The sequence below is a fragment of the Raphanus sativus genome, chromosome 2 (genome assembly GCF_000801105.2).
Source record: "Raphanus sativus cultivar WK10039 chromosome 2, ASM80110v3, whole genome shotgun sequence".
Lineage (NCBI taxonomy): Eukaryota > Viridiplantae > Streptophyta > Magnoliopsida > Brassicales > Brassicaceae > Raphanus > Raphanus sativus.
The window spans coordinates 38,317,005-38,335,317 of NC_079512.1; the positions used below are offsets into that span (position 1 = coordinate 38,317,005).

Consider the following 18,313-nt stretch of genomic DNA (forward strand, 5'->3'; position numbering starts at 1 on the left):
GCAGCAGGAAGATTAACGTACCGATTTGGGGACAAAGCAAGTAACAGTAGTAGTATCATCCACTAACCATTTTAACCGCACATCCTACTAATCATAGTTAAAGCTCACAATCTTTCTTTCGGCAGCCCTAGAAAATATGTTAACCCTAGTTACTACGTCATCTCCTCCTCTATAAATGAAGGCTGCGTCTTATCATCTCAAATCACAAGTCTCTTTCTCACCCATCCTCCTTTTTTTATTTAGAAAAAAACATGTCTGCAGAAGTAGAGTACCGGTGCTTCGTGGGAGGCCTAGCATGGGCCACCGGAGATCAGGAGCTAGAGAGGACGTTCTCACAGTTCGGCGAAGTTATCGATTCTAAGGTCCGTTACACGAACGAACGAGAGATCGGATCCCGGAGCGGATGAATCCGATGGTTCTGATCCTCGACGGATCTGATTCCGATCTGTGTTTCTCTGTCTGTTACTTGATTCGATTACTATGTTCTTTGTTACTACTACTGTTACTTGCTTTGTCCCCAAATCGGTACGTTAATCTTCCTGCTGCTGCTTTTATCAGCCCGGAGAACGTTCGATTTCTTCTTTGTTTTACATATTCGCTTTTTCTTCTTCTTCTTCTTCTTAAGCTAATTGTTTTTTTTGCTGATTATTGTTTTGATTGACAGATCATTAACGATCGTGAGACTGGAAGATCAAGGGGATTCGGATTCGTTACCTTCAAGGATGAGAAATCCATGAGGGATGCTATCGAGGAGATGAACGGAAAGGAGCTTGACGGCCGTACCATTACCGTCAACGAGGCTCAGTCTAGAGGAAGCGGCGGTGGTGGAGGCCGTGGTGGTGGCGGATACGGAGGCCGCGGTGGAGGTGGATACGGTGGAGGAGGCGGTGGATATGGTGACAGACGTAGCGGAGGTTACGGATCTGGTGGTGGTGGAGGTCGTGGATACGGTGGTGGTGGTGGCGGCTACGGTGGTGGTGGCAGACGTGATGGAGGTGGTTACGGAGGTGGTGATGGTGCTTACGGAGGAAGCGGCGGAGGTGGTGGTGGCTGGTAATCAACCATTATGGCGTTGTTGTCTGCTTCTCTCTGTTTTCGCTTTAGATTTGGTTCCGTCTGGTTTGGTTTGGTTCTTGTTCACTTTTTTGCTGTAACAGATCGTTTATGTCTTGTTTGCCTTAAACGAAATGTTAATTCGCATGTTCACTAAATGATAAGTTTCCTTTGATTTGCATCGCTATTATCTGCCCATTTATATATTTAAGCTTATTTAAAAAAAAATTAAACTAGAAAAGGGTATTATTATTCACCAACACTTCCTGCTTAATCTTTATTTAAGATGCTGATCATTATTGCGTTTTACTAATAGATAAAGATGATTTGAGTTGTTAGTCCAGATCTCATCTCTTTGATTTGATGATATTCTCCGAATATTCTCTTTCCGACTTTTATGTTGTTTATAATTTTCTTCAATGTCGACATATGTTCACAAGGAAAGATATCTTCAATTATTTGAAATTGAAATACATATTCCAACATTCCCAAAAAGGTTGTTTTCACTATGTGTGTGTCACTCATGGCAATACGTGAAGGAACATCCATGAAATGATCCTGCGTAGATATAAACTTTTTTAACAAAACCACATTATTTTAAGCTGTATGTCTATCATATCTTTGCTCTTGTATAATAAACTATTCAGAGCTTTTTTTTATAGAAAAAAAACTATTCAAAGAGTTCAAACATAATGCAGAGTTACTCTTTTCCTTTTTTTCAAAAGAGTGCAGATTCGCCAACTTTTTATGATCAAAGATTTAAAACATTTTCTTCAAATGAGTAAAAGTTCTTAGAGTTTTATGTGCTAAGGATCAGGCATCCATCACTACAAAACATCCTAATTGAGCTACAACAAATAGCTTAAGTCTACAAGGGAAGGAAAGGTTACATCAGGATTCGTTCGTCTAGTTGCAGAAGGACCAACCACTTTGGTAAGGAATGTACTATATCACTTAGTCTTCGCAAGAAAATGCTTACCCTTTCCTTTCTTTCTTTTTTTCCTACATATTCTTGGAAAGCTACTGTGATAATAATCTGCACAAAGTCATCACTGTCTACAGGCAACGTGTTTAAAGTATGGCCGTGTTATATTCATATATAAGAAGATTAATGCAAGTTGAAGCCCGAGAGATATGGAATAAAATCCAATAGATCTTTACTCAAATGTAACTTTTCATATATCACCAAAGTGGAGATGCAAGAGTATCCTTCCATATTGAGTAAGAACCAGTTCATCCAGATGTTTCTGAAAAAGATTCACTGTACAGCTAAGGAGATTCCCCCAAAGCTCAAAGCTCAAAGTAAAGTACTGTACTGTTAGTGGGGATATATGTAATTACTACCATTTTAAAACACCTCTGGCTCTAAGGTAAAGAAGAAGAAAAACGATGATGAGAATCTATATACTGTGAATGGGCTACTTGCAGTCAGAATCCCACAAGCAACTTGCAGCCTATATATATATCTCTGGGATATATTATGCACCCACCAGCCTCATGATTAAGATTCTTTTGTCTGTTTTGAACCTTTCTTTCTTGTAAAGTAAGTTTTATACTACTATTTCCAAAAACTAATCTCTTCATCTCTCACAATCAAGATTCAGGAGTAATATTTATAACTAGGAGTAGCACAAATGCAAGTATCTCTTAAATGAGTGGATATACAAAGAAGTGACATGTAAAAGTAATTAACAGTAATAGCAACACAAGTTTTCAAAATTCCACCAAGAAAAATGACTGTTTAACCAACTGAAGACCAAAAATGCAAATGAATGACCAAGAAAGAAGCATAATTGGTAAACTTCCAAAATAGAGTTGACCCTTTTTTCACACCATTGTACGGACATGTTGGTTTGATGTAGCTTGAGATAAATGACCAAGGAAAATCATAGTTGGCAATCAATAATTAAGTTTGATCCCCCAACTCTCCTGCAAGGACTTTAAAATTCAGAAGAACCTATTACTAACGGTGTCTGTGTGTGTGTGTACATATGAAATTAATGTGATCTGCAAAGTGTTTTTACTGTTCTTAGTCAAAGAAATAACAGAGAATTTTCCCCCGGAGGACAGAGTTTTCCACAAAGTAGATGAATACTGACATATAATTTACTAACTTCCCAACCTCAATCTAGAACATAGCTCATCTCTAACTCATTTGACATGGTAAACATAGTAATCACAATTCACAACAGTCAAGTACATCAAATCTTCCTGCCTAGCTTCAAACTCAAAACGTATTAAGGAGAAAGAATTTAGAAACAACATATTAGTGGCTAGTTCAGGATCTTTTAGATACCGATCTCCACAATATTGGCTGATATTCTCTTTTTTTTTTGTTCCTGGTCGCTTGGCAATTCCTGTGGAGATATGGACTTTAAATTCTCTTCAAAATTTCACAAGATATTTGTTTTAACAACTGGAACTACCCAAACTCACCTTACATCTTCTCCTTTATAAAGAGGACGCCTTCTGAAGCATAAGTTCACATATCATCCTCTGGACTTGTAATCTTCCCATCCATATAAAAACACAAAAGAAAAATCTCAATCACAATGGCATCAAGCTCAGTGTCTTCTCACAGCTCGGGTTCGTGGACCGCTAAGGAGAACAAAGCCTTTGAGCAGGCTCTAGCAACTTATGACCAGGATACCCCTAACCGATGGCAAAATGTTGCACAAGTTGTTGGTGGAAAAACAACAGAAGAGGTAAAGAGACACTACGAACTCCTTGTACAAGATATCAACAGCATAGAGAACGGCCTTGTCCCGTTCCCAAACTACAACGCCAATGGCAGAGGCTGATTCAGGAAGAAAAGAGGTATCTATTGCCCTACTTTTTTGACGTTTATATAGCAAAACATGCGAAAAGAAAGCTACCAAAGTTAATTTTGATAATCTAAGTTTAAGATACATATGTAGAGAGATTATATAATCAAACTACTCTCCTTCTGTGTAGGATGAGAAATACGAGGCTGCAGTGCAGTGAATATAGAAAACAAACTAGGAGGATACAGTGATCGATCCTTCTCCCCTCAATCATTCATGTCAATGTCCAACTGTTGTTTACTTTCCTTTTGTTTCCCTCAAAAGCTTTGGCGCTGCCAAATCAAAACATTCAAGCTGTGTAAGGTTTATTTTGTAACGAAATGTCAACTTCAAGATGAATCAATCTCTTTATTATTGCGGAAACTTAAAAGAAGAAAATACTGTACTGGAGAGAATTTTGGTCACGTACGAGGAAAAATCTACCACATGGAGGGAAATTAGATAGGTTCCAAAAAGAAGGCAATTAAAAGATAACTCTATTAACACATTTTTATAAATATTATTAGGCCCCTTGTTTAATCCGGCTTTATCATCATTGCTAATCCTATTCAAGATTAATTTATGTTTAAGATTATTGATGCAAAACCAAACCGGAACTCTGTTCGTTACTTATCGTGACAATCAAATTTAGTAGTCTCAACGCATTTTTTTTCTTTCTTTATAAGGGAATTAAAAACAAAATTCTAACGAGTTCCTGAAGAGGAGGAGACAACAAAAACAAAAGGCCAAAGCTGGTATCACAAACAAAACATATTAGGTGTTGGTGGCACGAGTGTAGATTTGCTGGCTAGAGTGAACAGCGACCATCCTGATGACACCTTTCGCCATAAGCTCTCTAATAGCCCTCCTTGCTAGGGACCCGTTAATCTGCAAATATTATGTTGGTCAGACAAAGAACTCGACAGACAACAGTTCAATCATTCATCTACTTAGGATGGAAGATTTGAAACTATGTGGAAGCAAAATAATCTCATGAAAAATGGTTTGAACCACATCATACATTTCTCTCTCTGTATAATTAATTGTGTTGCAGCTAAGTATGATAAAAAAAAATGAAATTGAAGAAGAGAAATTGTATACCCTCATACGGTCGGAGAGAATGGAAGGGGTGATGAGCTTGAACTTGGGAGCTTCGGTGAGAAGCTTGTCGTAAGTAGCCTGATCAAACAACACCATGTTGTTCACCTTCTCCTTTTGCTTTCCCTTGCTCCACTTCTGTTTTTTTTTTTATTGAGACAACATTGAAAAATGAATATTCCAATACCAAACAAACAACAGTGGTACCAATAGAAATGGCAAAACAGACTACTACTCATCATGTGACCAGCTCGACTCAAAACATCACAATTGAGAGGAAACGAACCTTCTTCTTCTGCTTTCCACCTCCGGATTTGGCAGGTTTAGATGACGGCGGCGGAACCTTATCCTTCTTCGGCGCCTGTAATAATATACGTCAATTTAACGATTCACAGGTGATGAAGAGATCTGCTTAGACATTGAGAGATAGAGAGAAGAAAAATAGTGATACCATTTTGACTTTGGACGGAGGAGCGAACGTCGATTAGAGAAGCTGAAAGATGAGTGGGAGGAGGCTACGTACCGGTATATAAACGAATTAGGGTTTGGTCTCCGTTATAATCTCTACGATTTCAACTTAATCGATACGGGCCGTTATTATAAAAAGCCCATTTATTTCAAACTGAGGCCTACATAAGTTTTAAGTTGTTGTACATTTCCATCCTTAGTGAGTGACACGTGCCTAGCTCAGATCCATCTTAAAAACTACTCATTGTGTCCTGTCTCTTCCACTTACCAAATCTGAAATCTATTTGCAGATCAATCCAATCTCTTTCTGGCTTTTGTGCTCCACGAACACTTTGTAAGTCTCTGTTTTCCTCTTCTTCATTATTAATTAATGTACAGCGCCCCCCAGCTTCTCGAGTCTATAGTTTCTTTCACATCGCAAAGTTAAAAAGGTTTCCAATTCGATTTTCATTTACTGAATTACTCACAATTTTTTCTTCTTCTAAGATCTGTAATAAAATTTGAATCATGATATATATATTACCTTTTCTTTTGTTTCGCATTTCCACAAGCGCTCGCTGCTTATTGAATCTCAGAACCAACAGTTTTTACGTTTTCGTGTATGCTTCCTTCCTTCCTTGCTTCTTTTTTAAGATAGAGAGAGGAGGGAATGGTGAAGGAGAGTGAATATTACGACGTCTTAGGTGTCAAGACTGATGCCTCAGCTGCTGACATTAAGAAAGCTTATTATATCAAAGTAAGTAATAATACTCCTCTTCCTCTCCTCTTGTTTGCTATGTTATCATTTCTAAGTAGTTTTTAGGTAACACATCATAAAGAGATTCCTAGATTTGATAATAGAAACACTATGTCGATATCAGATCATATTAAAAAAAAAAAAAAAGAATTCCAAATTTAGAAGCTTTTGGTTTTCGGGATTGATAAGATCAATTTCTTTTCTTTTTTGGCAGGCAAGGCAAGTTCATCCAGACAAGAACCCTAATGATCCTCAAGCTGCTAAAAACTTTCAGGTGAGAGACTCTAATCATCTGAGACAAAAAAAAATGCTATCTTATTTAAGTTTGCTTCACTTTACTCGGATACTTACGAGACTGCTCCATGTGGTGTGAATGAAGACACTAGGTGAAGCTTACCAGGTTCTTAGCGATCCCGAGAAGCGAACTGCTTATGATAAATTTGGCAAAGACGGCGTTCAACAGTATGTTTCTTTTCCACTCTTATCAACAACCTTTTGCTTCTTGTCACTCACCTCTCTAAAAGCGAAATTCATGCCATCATATTAGAATGTGACTCATGTTAATGCTCACGTTGCTATTGCCTTGATATTTGTAATTTGTTGTGTCTTCTTTGCAGGGATGCAATGGTTGATCCTGCAGCTGTGTTTGGAATGCTCTTTGGCAGCGAGTTGTTTGAGGACTATATTGGCCAACTTGCTCTCGCTTCCATTGCATCCCTCGACGCTGAAGTAGAATCCCATGAGCCTGAGATTAGGAAAAAGTTGCTCCAAGACAAGATCAAAGTAAACTTGTTTTCCTTTTCACTCTTTTGAACTCTCTGTTTTCTTATGACCTGACCCTGATGGATGGTGTTTCATATGTGCAGGCGATGCAAAAGCAAAGGGAAGACAAGCTTGTCACTACACTGAAGAACAAACTCGAACCATTCGTGGAAGGACGAACCGATGATTTTGTGAATTGGGCTACCGCTGAGGCAAGGCGACTCTCAACTGCTGGTAAATCAAATCCTCCTTTCTCTCTTAAGTTACTTACCGCTCCTCCAGTCAATGAAAGGGCACAAACTTTCAGGTTTTGGGGAAGCAATGCTGCACACTGTGGGTTACATCTACACTAGAAAAGCTGCGAAAGAACTCGGGAAGGACAAACGTCTCATGAAAGTACCCTTCTTAGCTGAATGGGTGCGTGACAAAGGCCACCTCATCAAATCTCAAGTCATGGCTGCTTCTGGTAAGATAAATCCTTTTTAAGTTGAGAGTTTTCTTTGGCTTCCGGGTAAAACCAAATAAAAGATCCTTTTCTTTTTGGTAGGTGCGGTTTCGTTACTGGTGTTGCAGGACGAAGTGAGCAAGCTGAACCAGGGAGAGAACAAAGAGGAGCATATTCAGAAGGCGATTGAAGCTAAAAAAGATGCAATGCTTCAGTCCCTTTGGCAAATCAACGTGCTTGACATCGAATCAACCTTATCTCGTGTCTGCCAAGCGGTATCTTGATTTTGGGTCTCTACTACAATTTGTTGGTCCTCCTATTATTACATCGTATCATCATTCCATTGTCTCTTTCCCTCAGGTGCTTAAAGATCCGAGTGTTTCAAAAGATGTTCTTCGAATTAGAGCAAGAGGGTTGAGGAAGCTCGGAAACATTTTCCAGGTGACTCATTCATTAGCCCATTATAACTAACTAACTAACTTAACTAACAGTGAAAAAAGCGTTTATTCTCTCTAACGTATCAGACTGAAACACTCTACTACTGCCTCTTCTTACAGGGTTCTAAGAAACCATACTCTAGGGAAAATAGCTTGCGCCACGAAAATTCCGCCGTGAAACTTGACGCCGGAGATTCCTCGAAACCGGCGACTTAAAAGAAGAAAACCGAAGTTCGTATTTAATGTTAATGTGAAGTGATGGTTTCGTCTTTAAATTCCATTCCCTTTCTTTATTGAATCTGTTTACCTTCCGTGTTGGGTTTCACAAAACTCTGGGTCGCGTGTTCTGTAAGGTACTGTTATATATGGACATGGTTTTTTCGTGCTTTTTATAAGTTGGTCCCTCCAATATAATAAAATTTATACTTTGGAATATAGTTTTTTCGTGGTGTTGTTATTAAACGGCTCCATCTACCGACGTCACTAGGAAAAGTTGCCGGTTAAATATTCCTTCTCCCTCCTCCGTTTTTGTCTTTTAATGTGACTTGGCACTACTCACCGTAAGTCACTTCAATTACGCCAACTCTGACGGTGTCGCAACACCCCAAGGCACTTAACCGGTCCGATCTATTATTTTTTCTTGACATAGCCAAACCGATTTATCTTGGTCCAATCTTGGTTACAAGGTGTTGTAGTACTTTTCAGTATGATAAAAAGTTTTTTTTTTTGGTTCACCTAGAAAATGATAAGGTATTAAGTGGTAGAATTTTATGAATAATAAATAGGTGCAGATTTGATGAAAATTAATACAAGTAGTGGGAGGTATATCGGTTTAGTTTGATTTGGTTTATACTGTTTGGTACGGTTTGGGGGTATTTATATCAATACTACCGGAATCAAACTAACGGCGTGAAATAGAGCGTGAGAAAAGGAGACTCGTATTCATCTCTTTCCCTCTCTATCTATATCTATACTAGAGAGAAGGAAGCAAACGCAAAGCAAAGCCCTGAGCATCATCGCAGTGCTAAACAGACAGACCGCTCTCTCTCTCTCTCTCTCTGTGTTTTCCCCCATATTTCATCTTCTAAGGCGGCGACTTTCAAGGACTCCCCGGGAACAGGTCCGCTCACTGGGACTCTCTCTCTCTCTCTCAGCAACTGTTTGATTGTTGTTTGGGAATCCTTTGTGTCTTTGATTTTAGGGGTTTTGGTTTGTATTTTTGGGTACTCGTCTTGCAGATTTGTTTATGGCCTTAATATCGGATCTGTTTGATGCTAATTATATTCATTTTCAGTTACTTTTAATCGGATTTTCTTAGTGAAGAGAGTCATGGCATGAGTGATTCTGAAACACTTGTGGCAGTGGATATGATTCCTTTTCTAACTTTACCTTATTGATGATATATATATATTTATATTTTTGTCTTTCAACTGTTGCTTTGTATCATTTGATCCATGACTACTAGTAAGCTCTCTCAGAGATCTTATCATATGAGTCTCTGCTTGTATGTTATGCGTCCTGGACTTTGATTCTGATGCATTTGATTGTGCTCTTGTTTTTTTTTTTTGAAGTTAAAAGGTTGTAGCAAGAAGCGGGATATTTTTTATTCGGACAAAGAATTGATTCCTAGCAGTTGCGCGAGTTCTGAAATGGGGAATGCGTGTTGTGTTGCTGCTCGTGACAAAATGGTCCTCCTCGTGCCTAATTCTGAGACTGATGAGAGGAGGAGAAGGCATTCTCCTACTTGGAGTTTCCGCTGGGATAATAATAGAGGCCGTGTTGCTGGTGAAGTCTCCTCCTCCTCCTCTCTCACTTGCTTTTCTGATGCTATTACCCGTAACAATGATGCCTCTCAACTCAAATTTGAATCTCCTTTTCTTTCATCTCAACCCTCTCCTTTGGACAGCTTTCAGACACAGACATCATCGCAGAAATCTCCGGCCGCAGGTAATAAATCATTTTCAGCTTGTTAAAATGGCATGATGAGCAGAAATATATGTGGTGAGTCTATGTTTTCTTGATCGGATTTGTCTGTTTGCTTCTTCTATGCATCTGTCTTTGATCATAATAGCCTTTATTACATGAATTCTTGTGGCAGATCTATCTTTTCCAAATAATTCTTCCATGCATACACTCTTCCAGCAGGTAAACCGTGTTTCATCCCCACCTGATTTCTCCTACATCTTTGAAACCCTACCTTTGTTGATCCATAATAACCTCTCTTTCGCATCTCTATCTCTCTCTTACATAGAAAGAAAATGATTCAACACAACCTGTGGCACCTTCGTATCCATCTCCTTCACAGACATCTTCTTTCCCAGCATCACCACTTTCTCCCCAGAGCCACTTCCACCCTGCAAGCTCGTCCTCACTTAAACTGACTCAGCGCCCTCGTATATCAGAGCAAGTCACAGATACTCAAATCTACGGAATGAACTCACTAAGTAGAAGCTCAGCGACTGAAGAGAGAGAGGGAACTCCTTTGAGATATGATTCTTCTCAGAGTGGACCATCTGAATGTTGGTCACTTCAACCCTTTTCTGAAGTCATGTCATCTTCTCGCACCAACGACCCTAATGACTGCTTTGCGCTTGATCGTGACAAGATAGACCATCATGGCAATCCAATCTCCAATCAGCATCAGCGAACATGTGGTGCCTGCTCTAGACCCTTATCAGAGAAATCCTTGTGGAGCAGCCAAAAGATCTTCATGACCAATGAGCTCTCTGTGTCCGCTATTCTAGCATGTGGGCATGTCTATCATGGTGAATGTTTAGAGCAGATGACGTCGGAAATTGATAAATTCGACCCTTCCTGCCCTATCTGTACATTGGGCGAGAAGAAAACGGCGAAGCTGTCAGAGAAAGCGTTGAAAGTTGAGATGGATTTGAAAGATAGGCACAACAAAAGACTCAGAAACCGAGTTCTGGACAGTGGTTTTGATTGCGATGATTTTGTAATGTATGATCACAGACACATGGCAGCAGCAGCAGGAGACAAGGGCCCTGAACTGGTCTCGAGTTCAAGCGTCAAAGGTTATTCCGCAAAGCCTTTCTTGGCTAGACATTTCTCTTTTGGATCCAGAGGTAACAGTAAAGAGAATCTTGCTGTCAAAAAGAAAGGCTTCTTCTGGACCAAATCCAGCAAAATATGAACTCGTAAGCTGCCTTCTCTCGCTCTGTATCTCTCAGACTCTAATCGGTTAATTGCACAACCTAAGAGATTGATTGTGGTGGTTGTTTCAGGTTCTGCGTTGCTCTCTACTGTCTCAAGCATAAAACTCGAGACAGACGGACACGGTACCATTTAATTAAGACCTGCTATTTGTTGTTACACACTCACTCATCATTGGCTTTTCTTTTATTGGTATTTGCTAAATTTTCACACATGTAAAGTCACAACTTTAGAATACATCGTTAGGGATAGTCAGAACATTGAGATCCTTATTCAATTCATCTATAAATTATTCTGGTTGTGCATAGATCAGAATGGACTCAGGGCTCTGAAGACAAGCGATTGGGTATGGCTTGTATTACATCTATCAGCTTGATCTCGATCAAACTATTTCACTGTAGATATTAATTTGTTTCTCCTTTGAGATATTATGGTGAGTGGCAAACAAATAAGCTTATAATTTACGGTGATATGCATCATGTAAAGTTGTGTTCAAACACCAATTCGAGATCATATAAAAATTTGTGCACTAGAAAATGATTTAAGTCGGGATGAGTAGGTTCGTATAAGAACACACATGTGTGCGTACGAGGCAATAGCCTACGCATCTTCGTTCGCTATATTGCAGCACGTGTCCCGACCATGCACATGAATACATACATATACATAACGCTTCCTTCAAACATGCATATGTCTATGCAAGCAACGTTTTGATTGAGAGTTGAGAAGAATCTTGTTAGTTAGAATGGCGGATCTTAAAGACGAAAGAGGAAACCGGATCTACCTTACGGACCAACAAGGCAAGCCAGCTCAGCTAGTGGACGAGTTAGGTAACGCGATGTACGTGACAGGTGTAGCAACCACAGTCCCTCACCTTAAGGAGAGCAGCTACAGTGGTCCACATCCAATCACAGCCCCGATAACGACCACCGATACACCTCACCACGCACAGCCTATCTCCGTGTCACACAACCCTGTTGAAGAGCACGGGATATCTTCCTCCAACTCTGTAAGATTATAGTATATCTCATTGATATACTATGGTACTTTAATATTGGTAATATTAGTATCAATATTCACTGGATACTGGTACGTACCAATATATAATAATCATATCTATTGCGTAAAATATGTAGAGGGATGAAGGATCAGGAGGGGAAGGTAATAGAAGGGATGAAACTAAGACAAGGGTAGGCAGGCACGAGACATCAACTGCAACCGTAGAATCAGTATCGGCTCATGAAGGAGCGCAGGAGAAGAAGAGTTTGGTTAAGAAGATTAAGGAGAAACTTTCCGGCCACCAAATTATTTAGTAATTTCTGTGCAAATGGCTCCTTCTTAAAACTATGTTTAGTTTATAAATGATTATAACAAAGTTATATGTAAGTCACACACTTTGTATTATTCGAACTTTTTTTGGTTGCTTATCTTTTTGTTCAAAAACATAAAAAAATGTTTGTAATATCTTCAATAACGTGAATTATTGAAGTTTAGTCAGCACATCAATTACCTTTTTTTTTTTTTTTTTTTTGGCATTTGCTGGGATGAAATGATATTTGCCGTGTTCTTTCTGTAGACGCTGCCGCCGGCGTTCGCGTCTAAAAATTACTTTATATTTTTGTTGCTTTACACACAAGACATGGGGAATAGTGACCGCCGGCGATAATAATAACAGACGCAGCGGCAATTTCCGAGCGAAAACTGATCGCTTAAAATTGCAGCGTCAGTTCGCGTTAAATTCTGGCGACTCTTTTCACTCTTGCGGCGAGACTTTTTAAGCTCACACCATCCCCGCGTCGTTATATTTCGTTTTCTTGTTTGTTAATTGCTGGTCGCAGCCGCTGACGCCTTGCGTCCGGGAAAAGAACAGCCCTATTATGCATTGTGTAAAAAAAATGAGTAATAGTAAAAATGGAACAGAAGCAAACATTCCCAATCTGAAGCTGATACAATCGGGTCACGACTCGCAGCCTCCGTCGTCATTTCGGTTCTGATTGCAAAATATGTAAAGCTCTGTCGCAATTATTGTGCAAGTACTTGGGCTCTGATTCCGCCACCGTCTCCGGTGGTGTTGCGGTCGGCGACTCAGTCTCAGTCTCAGTCTCTTCTTGGAAAAGCATTCATTCGATTACCAAAGTATCCATCCTCGTCCGACAATGGATCTGGATCGATTTGCGGCGGTGGGAAACGCACTTAGCTGACGCTTCCGGTTATGAGAAAGTAAGTCCTTTATGATTATTAATACAATGGAGCTCACCTCAGCCTTGTTACCTTATAGACTTGTGATGTGGTTGTATCCGAGCAATAAGAGATAGGAACTCAATTTGTGTGAAGTGTATAGTCAACTTATTTGCTATTTTTTTAAGGAACAAGCTCTGATAATTCAAGTATTTTCTTTTTTAAATAGTGCTTAGGAAGCTCGAAACCAAAGTTATGAATCATATGTTTGGTTGGTGTAGACAAAACCTAATGCACAAACCTTTTTTTTTTATATATATATTTTCCAAGTTTAGAATCATATGTTCTCATTTGTGATCTCATTGGGGTAGGTCCTCTCTTACAATCGCTGATCAAAGAGGCCATGGTATCTAATCCATTATCTTCCACAACAGGAGATTCACCAGCAAGCATTAGAGTCACTTGAGTGGCACTGAAAAGGTTTCACTGGTACGTGGAATATTCTACTCTATGTTTCTCCATCACTTTCTTGCTTAGTATCTACGTTTTTGAATATGACAAACTGATAGGGAGAGGTTAGATACTGTGGTTAGAGTTTTTTTTTTCCTTTTAAATTCTTGAAATAGGGAACCATAGTTGTTTATTTTTGTCATTTGTCTCTAAATTCAATTGTCTCGATAACAGAATTTGCAGTTTGCTAAAAATAAAACCATATCATATTTACCCACTAAACTATAGCATATTCCAAAACTGGCCACACATATAACAACTAACCAATTCTCTCTTTCATTACCTTTTTCTCTTTTCTTTCACCACAAGCTATCCAACAAACTCTTTTTCGTTTTTTCTTATTTTTGTTCTTCCTCATCCCTCTCTCTCTCTTCTCTCTCTCCTTCCCACCCAGGAGGGATGGAGATAAGAAAGAAGCCAAACATATGCCCGATTCCCATCTTTGTTATTTCTCCAAAGCCTTCCATGGCTCTCCTCCTGGCTATTCTCCTCTTCCTCTCAGGCCCTGCTGCCGCTGCCGTTGGACCTGCTACCGGTTTCAAACCGGCAGATGATATCCTCATTGATTGTGGAAGCAAATCCTCATCCAAAACCCCTGATGGAAGAGTCTTTAAGAGTGACCAAGATACGGTCCAATACATAGAAGCCAAGGACGATATTCAGGTCTCTGCCCCACCTTCAGACAAGGTCGCTTCTCCTATCTACCTAACTGCAAGAATCTTCCGTGAGGAAGCCATCTACAAGTTCCATCTAACCCGACCTGGTTGGCATTGGGTTCGCCTCCATCTCTTGGCCTTCCCTAACGACAAGTTTGATCTCCAACAAGCAACTTTTTCCGTTATGACCGAGAAATATGTGCTGCTTCATAACTTCAAGATTACTAACAACAACAATGATAGTCAAGCTGTTCTCCAGAAGGAGTATCTCGTCAACATCACGGATGCACAATTCTCCCTCAGGTTCAGACCTATGAAAAGCTCTGCAGCATTCATCAACGCTATCGAAATTGTCTCAGCTCCAGACGAACTGATCTCTGATATTGGCACAGCCCTTTTCCCGGTCAACGGTTTCTCGGGTCTGTCTGACTATGCTTACCAGTCTGTTTACAGAGTCAACGTTGGTGGTCCTTTGATTGTGCCTCAGAATGACACATTAGGAAGAACATGGATACCGGATAAGGAATTCTTGAAAGATGAGAATATGGCCAAAGATGTCAAGACAACCCCTTCCGCAATCAAGTACCCTCCTGGAGTTACGCCTTTGATTGCTCCACAGACGGTTTACGCAACAGCTGCGGAAATGGCTGATTCTCACACCATAGCTCCTAACTTCAACGTCAGCTGGAACTTCCCTTCGAACCCCTCGTTTAACTACCTTATTAGGCTTCATTTCTGCGACATCGTTAGCAAGTCTCTCAATGACTTGTACTTCAATGTCTACATCAACGGGAAAACTGCCATCTCTGGGCTAGATTTGTCCACTGTTGCAGGCGACCTCGCAGCTCCTTACTACAAAGACATTGTTGTGAACGCGACACTTATGAGTCCTGAGCTGCTAGTCCAGATTAGTCCCATGGGAGAAGATACAGGCACTCCGAACGCAATCTTGAACGGAGTTGAGGTTTTAAAGATGAGCAACTCGGTGAACAGCCTTGACGGAGAGTTTGGAGTTGATGGGAGAACCACTGGCATGGGGAAGCACGGTATGGTTGCGACGGCGGGGTTTGTGATGATGTTTGGAGCTTTCGTTGGACTTGGAGCCATGGTTTACAGGTGGAAGAAGAGGCCACAAGATTGGCAGAAGAGGAACAGTTTCTCCTCTTGGTTGCTACCTATACACGCTGGTGACAGCACTTTCATGTCAAGCAAAGGCGGTTCTCAAAAATCCAACTTGTACAACTCAACTATGGGACTCGGCCGCTCTTTCTCCCTTTCGGAGCTTCAAGAAGCCACAAAGAACTTCGAAGCGTCTCAGATTATCGGTGTTGGAGGATTCGGTAATGTCTATATTGCAACTCTCGACGATGGAACCAAAGTTGCTGTCAAGCGAGGTAACCCGCAGTCTGAACAAGGAATCACCGAGTTTGAGACAGAGATTCAGATGCTTTCTAAGCTCAGACACAGACACTTGGTCTCCTTGATTGGTTACTGTGATGAAAACTCAGAGATGATCCTAGTTTATGAGTTCATGTCCAATGGTCCATTCAGAGACCATTTATACGGAAAGAACCTCGCTCCCTTAACCTGGAAACAGAGACTTGAGATCTGTATCGGTTCAGCACGTGGGCTTCACTATCTGCACACGGGAACAGCGCAAGGGATTATCCACCGTGACGTCAAGTCAACCAACATTCTTCTCGATGATGCTTTAGTTGCCAAAGTAGCTGACTTCGGTCTTTCTAAAGATGTAGAATTTGGCCAGAACCATGTCAGCACGGCCGTGAAAGGAAGTTTCGGGTACCTTGACCCTGAATACTTTAGAAGACAGCAACTTACTGATAAGTCTGATGTTTATTCCTTTGGTGTCGTTCTTCTAGAAGCTCTCTGCGCGAGACCAGCCATCAATCCTTCGCTACCAAGAGAACAGGTTAACTTGGCTGAATGGGCTATGCAATGGAAACGAAAAGGAATGCTCGAGAAGATCATTGATCCTCATTTGGCTGGAACGATAAACCCTGAATCCATGAAGAAGTTCGCTGAAGCTGCAGAGAAGTGTTTGGAAGATTACGGTGTTGATAGGCCATCAATGGGAGATGTTTTGTGGAACTTGGAATATGCTCTTCAGCTTCAAGAAGCATTCACTCAGGGCAAAGCAGAGGAGACTGAGGACGGTGAGCCACTAACACCTGCCTCGGTGGTTCCGCCAGCGGATACAACTCCAATCACTCCTGCACCCACCACCACCAACGCAGCGGCTAGTGTTTCTGTTGCTTCTAAGGTGGAAGAGAACAATGGTGCAGCCGAGGTTCAGGGCGTGGACGAACATTCTGGAACAGCCATGTTTACTCAATTTGCTAACCTTAACGGAAGATAAATCTTAACTAACAGATACAAAAGAAGAGAGAAAAAGCATGCACCAAAGCGAATTTCTTGTCATTAACAGTAATTGAAATAGAAAAATGACTTCTTAAGGCTTTATGTTTATGTTTCTATGGTGGTCATTAACAGGGAACCTGTGTGATATTTTTTTATATTTTTGGTGTGTATTATGTCAAATCTATCTTCTTCTTCTTCTTTTTTTTTTGTATGGAATTGTAATTTTGTGGGTGGATATGTATACTACTAAATGCTCTGATGCATTTATCTACGTATCCTCCTTGGTTGTAGTTATTAATCGTAGGTTGCTAATACAACTTCACATTGAAACTTAAGTGTGTGTGTGTGTGTGTGAAGAATCTTCCTAAAATTTAGAGCAGCATTGTCCCACACAAAAAAAAAACTCTGTTCTCGTAGAAGTTATTTATTGGTTTTACGGTCTGTACATATTTTTCAGACCAAGGATTAGAATAAAGTTTGGGTACTTTCTGTGCAAATGAACTTCTCTCTAGTTGAAGCTGCTGTCACATTTCAAACTTAAGTAGCTAAATTAAGAAAATGACCTCAATGTTTTGTGTGTATCATTAACTATTTGGATTTAAGCTTTGGTGTTTGATCTAGAACCTATGTTAGATAATCATCACTATACCATTTCTAAATAATCTCTACTCATTATTTTGTATGGATGATCGTAAAAATGTTTGGGTATCAAACTCTTACCAAGTGTTTGTAGGAGAGGAAGTATAGGTGAGAAAAGATTAGGGTCAGTCACAGATTATGCAAAAAAATTTGAGAACTATGAGAGCATGATAAAATAAACGAAGCCAGAAATAGAAACCATTCCCTTCAATTAAGCAAACGTCTTCTCTTTTTCTCTTTCATTTTCCTTTGGTAAGCTTATATAAATAGATAGCCAAAGGAGCCAAAGTTTTTCTTGTTTTTGTTCTCTCTCTCTCTCTATCTATGAACTATGGAAAACATAAGTGAGCTGGTCGCTTTTGACATGGGAGGGCTAAGAAACAACCTTCCCAAAAAGTAAAACCTGAAACGTTAATCTCATTGATTGATTGACTTGTTATAGCTAGATTTTTGGATTACCATTTTTGATATTGGATTTGTGAATGGTATTAAATAACAGGAGAGGATTGTCAAGGTTCTACTCGGGTAAAGCAAGATCATATGTTTGTATCTCAGATGTTAAATGCCTTGAAGATCTCAAGAAACCAACACATCCTCTTGACGAGGACGACGTTGATGATGCCTACAAGAAGAGGAAGAAGAAGAATAGGCAATCATCTTCATCTTCGTTTTCTGCAGCAGTTAACAGCAATGTTAATTATCAAAACTACCCGTGTCGTAGAGTCTCTAGTAGCACCCATTGTTCCACACCTTGTGTTGGTGCTTAGTTTTTTTATCTTGTCTTTTTTCAAAACAGTTTCTTAATTTACCACACCTTCACCAGTCCCCCTTTGGCTTAGTTTCTTAATTTCCTAATACTCAAACATAGATTTGTTCACTTCACATGCTATAGTTATGTTTGTCCAGAGTTCTTCCTTTTCATGCAGGTATGTTGTCTAGGCCAGAGTGTTTGTTGACCCCTTACAAATGTAAAA

At 40.0% G+C, this 18,313-nt stretch overlaps 7 protein-coding genes across 10 annotated transcripts; 6 read left to right on the forward strand and 1 right to left on the reverse strand.

Moving 5' to 3' along the window:
* Positions 1 to 197: 197 nt before the first annotated feature.
* On the forward strand, positions 198 to 1,240 carry LOC130494308 (glycine-rich RNA-binding protein 10). Of its 2 annotated transcripts, none has more exons than XM_057003728.1 (2): positions 198 to 362; positions 665 to 1,240. In XM_057003728.1, exons 1-2 carry the CDS (start codon positions 252 to 254, stop codon positions 1,055 to 1,057), a joined length of 504 nt encoding a protein of 167 aa, XP_056859708.1. In that variant the 5' UTR covers positions 198 to 251; the 3' UTR covers positions 1,058 to 1,240. The 2 variants fall into 2 exon arrangements, with proteins under 2 accessions (XP_056859708.1, XP_056859709.1); XM_057003729.1 differs by having other exon boundaries at positions 244 to 525.
* A 2,236-nt stretch (positions 1,241 to 3,476) lies between these two features.
* Positions 3,477 to 4,241, forward strand: LOC130508299 (protein RADIALIS-like 1). Its single transcript, XM_057003732.1, has 2 exons — positions 3,477 to 3,870; positions 4,009 to 4,241. The coding sequence occupies exon 1, from the start codon at positions 3,606 to 3,608 to the stop codon at positions 3,852 to 3,854; it is 249 nt and encodes an 82-aa protein (XP_056859712.1). The 5' UTR covers positions 3,477 to 3,605; the 3' UTR covers positions 3,855 to 3,870; positions 4,009 to 4,241.
* Positions 4,242 to 4,504: 263 nt separating this feature from the next.
* On the reverse strand, positions 4,505 to 5,548 carry LOC130508298 (40S ribosomal protein S25-4-like). The gene is made up of 4 exons (XM_057003731.1): positions 5,407 to 5,548; positions 5,242 to 5,316; positions 4,959 to 5,093; positions 4,505 to 4,745 (listed from the first exon to the last, which is right to left on the reverse strand). Exons 1-4 carry the CDS (start codon positions 5,407 to 5,409, stop codon positions 4,632 to 4,634), a joined length of 327 nt encoding a protein of 108 aa, XP_056859711.1. The 5' UTR covers positions 5,410 to 5,548; the 3' UTR covers positions 4,505 to 4,631.
* A 70-nt stretch (positions 5,549 to 5,618) lies between these two features.
* On the forward strand, positions 5,619 to 8,238 carry LOC108842987 (chaperone protein dnaJ 10). 2 transcript variants are annotated; one of them, XM_018616058.2, is made up of 10 exons: positions 5,619 to 5,757; positions 6,057 to 6,159; positions 6,374 to 6,433; positions 6,539 to 6,621; positions 6,777 to 6,942; positions 7,026 to 7,155; positions 7,229 to 7,387; positions 7,469 to 7,641; positions 7,727 to 7,807; positions 7,924 to 8,238. In XM_018616058.2, the coding sequence occupies exons 2-10, from the start codon at positions 6,073 to 6,075 to the stop codon at positions 8,017 to 8,019; spliced, it is 1,035 nt and encodes a 344-aa protein (XP_018471560.1). In that variant the 5' UTR covers positions 5,619 to 5,757; positions 6,057 to 6,072; the 3' UTR covers positions 8,020 to 8,238. The 2 variants fall into 2 exon arrangements, with proteins under 2 accessions (XP_018471560.1, XP_056859710.1); XM_057003730.1 differs by having other exon boundaries at positions 5,689 to 5,757; positions 6,061 to 6,159.
* Positions 8,239 to 8,577: 339 nt separating this feature from the next.
* On the forward strand, positions 8,578 to 11,282 carry LOC108817735 (uncharacterized). Its single transcript, XM_018590505.2, has 5 exons — positions 8,578 to 8,923; positions 9,375 to 9,750; positions 9,902 to 9,948; positions 10,055 to 10,961; positions 11,049 to 11,282. Exons 2-4 carry the CDS (start codon positions 9,453 to 9,455, stop codon positions 10,955 to 10,957), a joined length of 1,248 nt encoding a protein of 415 aa, XP_018446007.1. The 5' UTR covers positions 8,578 to 8,923; positions 9,375 to 9,452; the 3' UTR covers positions 10,958 to 10,961; positions 11,049 to 11,282.
* Positions 11,283 to 11,434: 152 nt separating this feature from the next.
* On the forward strand, positions 11,435 to 12,461 carry LOC130508300 (late embryogenesis abundant protein-like). Its single transcript, XM_057003733.1, has 2 exons — positions 11,435 to 11,986; positions 12,114 to 12,461. Exons 1-2 carry the CDS (start codon positions 11,723 to 11,725, stop codon positions 12,288 to 12,290), a joined length of 441 nt encoding a protein of 146 aa, XP_056859713.1. The 5' UTR covers positions 11,435 to 11,722; the 3' UTR covers positions 12,291 to 12,461.
* A 78-nt stretch (positions 12,462 to 12,539) lies between these two features.
* LOC108819699 (probable receptor-like protein kinase At4g39110) lies at positions 12,540 to 18,230 on the forward strand. Of its 2 annotated transcripts, XR_001944273.2 has the most exons (3): positions 12,540 to 13,197; positions 13,527 to 13,644; positions 17,839 to 18,230. XR_001944273.2 is itself a non-coding variant. In XM_018592750.2 (2 exons), the coding sequence occupies exon 1, from the start codon at positions 14,065 to 14,067 to the stop codon at positions 16,696 to 16,698; it is 2,634 nt and encodes an 877-aa protein (XP_018448252.2). In that variant the 5' UTR covers positions 13,653 to 14,064; the 3' UTR covers positions 16,699 to 17,735; positions 17,839 to 18,230. The 2 variants fall into 2 exon arrangements, 1 of the variants encoding a protein (XP_018448252.2); XM_018592750.2 differs by lacking the exons at positions 12,540 to 13,197; positions 13,527 to 13,644 and adding an exon at positions 13,653 to 17,735.
* Positions 18,231 to 18,313: the final 83 nt, after the last annotated feature.